Source organism: Mastomys coucha, unplaced genomic scaffold (genome assembly GCF_008632895.1).
Source record: "Mastomys coucha isolate ucsf_1 unplaced genomic scaffold, UCSF_Mcou_1 pScaffold14, whole genome shotgun sequence".
NCBI classification, from domain to species: Eukaryota; Metazoa; Chordata; class Mammalia; order Rodentia; family Muridae; genus Mastomys; species Mastomys coucha.
Genome location: NW_022196896.1, coordinates 137,896,606 through 137,904,530, shown reverse-complemented (window position 1 = coordinate 137,904,530; position 7,925 = coordinate 137,896,606). Strand labels below are relative to the sequence as shown.

The 7,925-nt window shown below is 36.7% G+C and overlaps 2 protein-coding genes across 3 annotated transcripts in view; both read right to left on the bottom strand.

Annotated features, from left to right (window-relative positions):
* Enosf1 (enolase superfamily member 1) overlaps window positions 1-5,016 on the bottom strand; it is a 41,028-nt gene extending 36,012 nt beyond the window's left edge. Inside the window, 1 exon segment of the mRNA XM_031369010.1 lies at window positions 4,945-5,016. Coding sequence (XP_031224870.1) covers window positions 4,945-5,016 — 72 coding nt within the window.
* A 343-nt stretch (window positions 5,017-5,359) lies between these two features.
* Yes1 (YES proto-oncogene 1, Src family tyrosine kinase) overlaps window positions 5,360-7,925 on the bottom strand; it is a 50,906-nt gene continuing 48,340 nt past the window's right edge. For both annotated transcript variants that reach the window (XM_031368731.1, XM_031368730.1), the window contains exon 12: window positions 5,360-7,925. This exon is cut by the window's right edge and continues 885 nt beyond it. The gene's annotated coding sequence lies outside the window, so the exon portion shown is untranslated.

The window sequence follows — 7,925 nt, the reverse complement described above, 5'->3', positions numbered from 1 at the left end:
TAGGTTAGTAGGTGGAGGCAAGAAGCCTCAGAGATGACAATTACAACAGAATAAAAGATACTTTTACAAATTTAAAAAAATCATATTTCTAAAAAAAATAAATGAGAGTAAGACTTGAAGGTGGAAAAACTTAGGGGTGTTAAAGGAAAAATCTTAGAAATAGAGATCAATAGTTATCTGATAAAATTCAATATTAATTCCTGATTAGAAAAATACTTAGCAGACAGCCAGGGCTACACAGACAAACCCTGTCTCTAAAAACCAAAACCAAAACCAAAACCAAAAACACTTAGCAAAGCAGTAATGAGAATGAGCTTCAACCCCAATAATCTACAGAAAATAGTAATCAACTGACTTCATAGTTAAAAATTCCCATTTTTCCTCTAAAATTAGGGGCAAGGACATGGTGTTTGCTTTTCTCACATCTACTGAACATTAATATTACAAGGTAAGATTGAAAAGGAAGAGGTAAACCTCTTTTTTCCTTCTTGGATGTCATGATTGACAGTCTTTGTAGAACACTGGAATTTACTCCCTCTTCACCCAAGTTATCAGAACTAATACTGATTCTAACAAGTTTGCAAGACACAAGGTAACTCTGTTTAGGGAAATTAAATCCTGAGGACATGGCACAGTGAATAAAGAAGGTAACTACCATTAAACCTTGCCACAGACTGGGGTTTCTTATGGGGTCCCTTGTTTCGCCGGACGATGGGTTCTGGCCAAGTGTGCATGGGATTCGGCTTTGACAAAGACTCAACACAAGTAGCGTGGGATCTAAGTGTATTTCTCAAAATGACATGAGGCTTTTACAATCATTGTAAAAGAGAGGTGAAAAATCTGGCAGCTCAGTAGTCAAGGTACATCTGAGGCCATCTAAAACACACTGGATCTAAAACATCAGCCATCTCCTCTGGACTGGCGCAGCACCCCCGGACTCCGAGCATGCTCAGGCCACATGGGCCCGGCCAGAGTCCCGGGGTGGGGGTGTGGGGGGAAGGCTGCGGGTGCGCCAGCCAGGAGGGTAGAGGCTCGAATCTCCAATCCTTAATGCTGAATGCTCGAATCTCGAATGCTCAATCTCTTGACTCTCAACTGGTGCTGCACCCCCCAGGCCCAAGTGCTCTGGGCCCGGGGGGCTACGGACTGCATGAATCTAAGTCCTAGTCCACCTAAGTTCTGGTTCTAGTCCGAGTGCTGAATGCTGAATGCAGACTGCTGAATCTAGAATGCTCAATGCTGCAGACAGTTTCTCACACACATACTCTGTTCAAGGTCCCGCCCATCCTAGGTAAAAAAAACGCTCACTATGCTAATCTTTTGGGCTAGTAGAGACTTATCTTGCCCTGGGATAAGTCTCTCAAACTGTGAGGTTCAGTGCCCTACCCACAATGCTGGAGACAATTAGTCTGGGTGGGTAAATTCCAAGCCAAGGTTTGGAATTTCGGATCTAAGGTGTTGGAACATTGGTGAAGGTCAGAGAGCAATGTCCGATTTTGTCCAGCTGTAAATAAATCATATTTTGGTGAGCACCTAGCACACGAGTTCGCAAGGACATATCTGGGCTACCTCTGAGTTAGGGGTGCCAGGCAACAATGCGGGGGCAGGAGACTGACTTTCCTTGAAGTTTTCGCCTCAAACTGCTGTCACGCAAAGTGTGCATGGCAAAACCTGACCTCAGTGTGATTCCTGGAACCCAAATCATAGAAGAGAGAACTATCATCCCTACAAATTGTCCTTTCTTTGACTTCTGAAAGTGTATTGTGGCAGCAGCCCCCACCAAAAGCAACCCCAGGATTACGGGGCCTGCCTCAATTATATTTAATATACTAGTAATGAAATATTGGAACAAAATGAGAAATCAATAACCAAAGCCAGGTGTAGTTACTGTGAGGCACACATGCGGTTTCAGCCTCAAAGAGAGGCCAAGGGGGATCACCTGAGGCCAGGACTTTAAGAACAGGTTGGGATTCACAAGACTGCTTTTCAAAAAGAGAGGTGTAAGGAGGGAGGGAAGAGAAGGGGGAAGAGAGGGGGTAAAGAGGAGATAGGGGGAGAAGGAAAGAGGGGGAAGGAGGGGAGGGGGAGAAAGGGGAGACGGGGAAAGAAGGAGGAAGAGGGAGAGAGAGAGAGAGAGAGAGAGAGAGAGAGAGAGAGAGAGAGAGAGAGAGAGAGAGAGAGAGAGAGAGACTTTAACAATTATAGAAAACAAAACCACTGGATAAGTCAACCCTATGGCCTAGGAGTTTAGATCATTTACTACTCTTTCAAGGATCCAAGGTCAGTTCCAAACATTGTCAGCCAGTTTACAACTGCTATAATTGCAGTTCCAAGGGATCCTGATGCCTTCTGCCCTCCATAGGCATTTTTACACATGAAGCATTCACTCATACACACAAATAAAAATAAAAACTCTTTTTTTAAAAATAACTTAAAGAAGTTTAAAGATGCAAGAGCTGTAACTGAAAGCTATAAAATCCTATGGCCATACCACACCAATCATGCCCAACCTATTTTGAAAGCTGAAAAAAACAACCTCTACCACCAAACAAACAAACACTGACAAATGGCAGGTGAGATAGCTCAATATGATAAGGCAGTTGCTGTACAAGACTGGAGACCTTTCAAATCTAAGTAGAGCTGGACTCTCCAGATCCCTCCACACACCCCATGCTTGTGTGGAACCTAGTGTTCCTTCAAGAATCTTTTAAGTACTTAGTAGATTTTTCTCCACTATTTTCTGTTTAATATAAAACAACAAGAACCAAAATCCACCTTCCCTATTTGTACCTTGTTATGATTCCTTCTGGCCACTACTTCAGTACTTTTACTTCTGCACCCAAAGGCCATAGATGTGTATTCATTTTAAGGGAAGATTTGCAACAATTGAGGAGGAAATAGCAGATGTTTCCTGAAAGTCTGAGGTTCATTTCTACTATTTTTTTATACAGTGTTTCTAGATTTTTGTTTCATTTCCTCTTCTTAGCATTTTTCAACTCCTAATTATTCATGAATACTTCATTCTTTTTTTTTTTAAAGGATTTATTTATTTTATGTGTATGAGTACACTGTAGCTTGAGCCATCATGTGTGTGGCTTCTAGGAATTGAACTCAGAACCTCTGCCGCCCGCTCACTCAAGCCCCGCTCGTTTTGGCAGTGCTTGCCCTGGCATAATACACTGTAGCTGTCTTCAGACGCACCAGAAGAGGGCGTCAAATCTCATTACGGGTGGTTGTGAGCCACTCTGTGGTTGCTGGGATCCAAACTCAGGACCTTCAGAAGAGCAGTCAGTGCTCTTACCCACTGAACCATCTCGCAAGCCTCAAATACTTCATTCTTTACCTAAGGTTAATAGCTAGTCAAATATGCCATATATGGCACATCCATCCATCTACCATTTATCACTATATATGTGTGTATATATATGTATATATATAAACATTAAAAATATATCCAACATAAAATCAGTTTGGAGGCATTTCTGGCAAGACTTTCCTGCAGCCTTGGTTCTAAACACACATGCACTTTGCATAGACCATGATGTTATCTTTTTTTGGGGGGAGGGAAGGAGAGGTTTCGAGACAGGGTTTCTCTGTATAGCCCTGGCTGTTCTGGAACTGTTCACTCTGTAGGCCACCAGGTTGGCCTTGAACTCAGAAACCTGCTTGCCTCTGCCTCCCAAGTGCTGGGATTAAAGGTGTTTGCCACCACTGCCCCACCCATGATATTATCCTACACAACACTAGATATAGGTTTAAAATGCCTTAGGCAATCAGAGATTATTGTATATTAAACAGTGTTTCTATTGTACAGTTTTATACTTTTGTAGAAATATGACTTAACTACAGAAAACAAATATTCTTAGTATTTTCCTACCATTCTCCAGTATATTAACATCAAACTTATTTTTAGATTTTTTGATTGTATTTTTTAATGTTTAATTTTATGAATCATTGTTTATGCTGCTGACTTGAGTTTCATAAGAAAAACATTGTTTAAAGACTTCTAGGACAGATTTTCCATAGTTCTTAAAATTGCCCTAAACAAACTTTTGCCGTTTCATACAATGCATTTATGTAGTGATGTTCTAAACACTGACAATTATAAAATCTAATGCTGACCAACTCTGAAAAAAGCCAGAGATGTTTTACATTCTACAGTATCAAATATTCAATCAAGATTAAATTTTCTGTGTAAAAATAAAAAAGAGCTGGCTGTGATGTTTCATGCCTGTAATTCTAGCACTTGGCAAGTGGAAGCAGTAGTTCCAGAACAGCCTCAGTTACAAGCAAGTTTAAGACCAGCCTGGGCTACCTGAGACCCCATATTCAAACACACACTTTTACATACATGTGTACATGCACACACACACACACACACACACACACACGCACAGGAGTGGTACCTCTATCTCATTAGTATGTAAATTTGATTTTTATTTGTAATTAATAGTAAAATTATACTCAAGAATTATTTCAAATCAAATTTATGACTTTATCAGTTTTACCTAGTTATGTAAAATGGAGTCACAAATGGAAAAAGTTTATGCCTCCTTGGTTTAAACAGCAGGAAAAATGCAAAACCAACAAAACCCATCATTGGCATGAGGGCTGGGAAGAACAGATTTAAGGAAGTAGTGCTAGCAGGATGAAGTCTTGGTCTATCTAGCACACTGGCTCTTTTTTTTTTTTAGTTGTGTTAATAGCCAAGGCTATTCTTGGCTGTCAATTTGACTACATGTAAACTTCAGATTTTTGAGGTAGGAAAACAAGCCTTTACCCTTTGAGTTGGAAAGACAGAGACATACCTTTAATCTGGATCTTGAAGTGGGAAGACATACCTTTAATCTACATCTTTAATCTAATCTGGGCCACAGTTTCTGCTGGAAGCCTATATACGCACGTGGAAGAAGGAGCTTTTGTTCTTGGCCTGCCTGTACTCACCTTGCCAGCAAGTCCATTCTTTTCACTGGTATTTGAGCTTACTTCTTCAGGATTCCAGGACTTTCTAGCCATTGTTGGATTAGCTGGACCACAGTAAGTCATCTAATAAATCCCCTTTCTATATATAGAGTCATTCTGTAAGTTCTGTTACTCCAGAGAACAATGGTCTTCAGGAGCTCTGCAATGGCATCCTGAGAACAGTGGAATCACACATGTGAGATGACAGTCACCTTCCAATACCAATAAGATCCAAGTTAAGATTTGCATAGACAAGACAAGAAGACTGACTTGGTTTTATACTGTGTTGTGAAACCACAGGAAAATAAGAGACAATAAACAGTAAAAATCATGTTTTATAATCCAATAGCTTCTAAATTAATCAAAATGTTAAAAACAAAGAGCATAGACTATAAAATAGGTGATATGAATTTTTAATATTGTGACAGATACTTTCTAATAAAAAGGAATATGCTTGACACAATACAAATGTACAACTTAAATGTCAATCAAATACATAAAACATTTTTAATCAGCAAACTAGAAAAAAAATTGTTTAGGGCTCTCTGTGTAGCCCTAGCTGGACTGAACTGTCTATGTAGATGTAGCCCTAGCTGGACTGAACTGTCTATGTAGAACCAGCTATGTAGAACCAGGCTATCCTGGAAATAAGATTTGTCTGCCTCTTCCTTTCAATTGTTGAGATTAGAAGTTTGTATGCCATAGGATTGTTAATATACTACATAATAATGCATTGAAGACAGCATTGTACTGATTTATTATTATTTGGAAATGGTTTTTAGGAAATCATGAAATGGTGAAACAATTTTACATGAAGTAGTAGTAAAAAGTAATTAATACAATTATAGTACTGAAAATTACAAGGGCTTTTGACTAGACATTTACATTTTTATTTTCATTAAACTTTTGAAAACAGACTTGTAGAACACATAGAGACGTGTATAAATTCCTAATGGTCCAGAGTGGCTGCTCTACTTTACATCCTTCATACTGCTTAAATATCCTAAATAGCTTCACTCAAATCACCCAGGTTTCTCTATGTGATATAGTAACTGTATTTGGTGATACAATTTTAGAACATATCATTTACTAGACACAAGAAATTAATCATGTGAAATAAATTCAACAGTGTTCTAAATTTAAGAACTCTATTAAGGATTTCCAAGGATGTTCTAACTGAACATTTTTTCCCCAATGGAATAAATTCAGAATGTCAATATTTACAAAGTTAATGAAATACAAACAGCAACAGAAAAAATACATAGATGCATTCAACAAAGAATTTTATTTTAATTATTCACAAAACAATATTACAATATTTTATAAAAATATTAAGTTTTAGGTTGCCATTATTTATTTAAAAAAGTATTTGTGCTAGATGGCTGCTTTTGCCAACTTTCATTTTTGGTAAGGGTGTTAAAGTTCCATGTTAAGACAATACAGATGAAAGCTGTTGAAAAAAAATCTTCAAATGTACAAAACTGTTTCTTTTTCTTGATAATTAAAAAATACATAACAATTTAAACTGAAAACATATTAAGTTAGTGTTGCATCCTTACTATACAATTTTTATTATAAGGAGCTGCTCCATTTAGTTAAAATCTAAAGAACACCATCAATTTTTCTGCCTTATTTTTCTGATCAGCATTAGTATATAAATACATTTTTATTACCCTTTAATGAATGCTTAGATAAACTATAATACCATAGTTCACATGAAGCCCTTTTTTAAAACACTCATGTCACATACTGTAGACATCAGGGCAATAGGACCCAGTCTTCTCAGGAGACCCTTTTGGTAGAGGATATAGTTCTGAATAGGTTAAGCAAAAGAAAAACAAATACAACTTTTAGTACCAGAACTTTTGCCAACTTGGATGAAGTTCACTTGTCACATTTAAAAAGGTTTAAATTTGAACATGTTTACCATGATACATTTTTACATTTACTGATGGTAGTTTAAAATTATATTCTGAAAATAAAAAGAACTTGATATAATACCTTAAAGTATAATTGTAAAATAAGACATTTTAAAACATAAAAATTAGACTTTAATTTCATTTAGCAGACTCCACTTTTCTCTTGCTAGATTCTTAAACTGTTAACACTACTCAGTTCAAATTAATATTTCATAATTTCTGAGTTAGAAAAACTCTCATTTTAAATACTTTACACCTAGACTTTGAATGGGCAAAATTACCTCATCCCCCTTATATTACGATTACTCAAAAGTAAGTAGTCTTCCTCAAATTAATTATATTATAAAAGGAAAATATGATAACCATCAAGTATATTTGAAATGTAAGTAAAGTTTCCAACAGGGATTTGAAACTTGGTGTTCTAAAAGGTTCTGTATAAAAGCTGGGCCACTGAAATTAGAGTAAAGCCTTATCTTCACTATTTTGAGGAGGTAAAACTTATTTAGTGTATATGATAAGAAAATTAGTTTTACAATCATACTTTATAACTTTTAAAGTCTAAGAAAACAACTAATGAGGAGCTCTGAGTGCCAGAAAGCCATGTTGTCACTCCACAACATCAACATTAAACATTCCATCCTATCCCAATACCTGTAGAACTTTCACATTTCTTCTCTCATATTTCTTTAAATACATTTTCTTCTCTCCTATTCTATACTCGATACAAGCAAAGTGCATTCAAGTCCCTGATCTAGTGATGTTTTCTATTTGTGGAGCCCATAACCATAAAAACATACTAGCAACATCTTACAGTATTCCATTTATTTTTTAAAAATTGACTGCTTAAATATTAGGTTTGGTTTTTATTTTATGCTATGCAAATATTAAACGATTTTTCCCTTGGACAGGATAGAATAATGTCAATTGTATATAACCTTTAAAAAAATCAATACATCCTTGTAAAAGATTAACCCACTTTCTGGTTACCTTCATTATTCAAAGCTGAACAATTCATGACTGATATGAAAATTTTGGGTTTTTTTT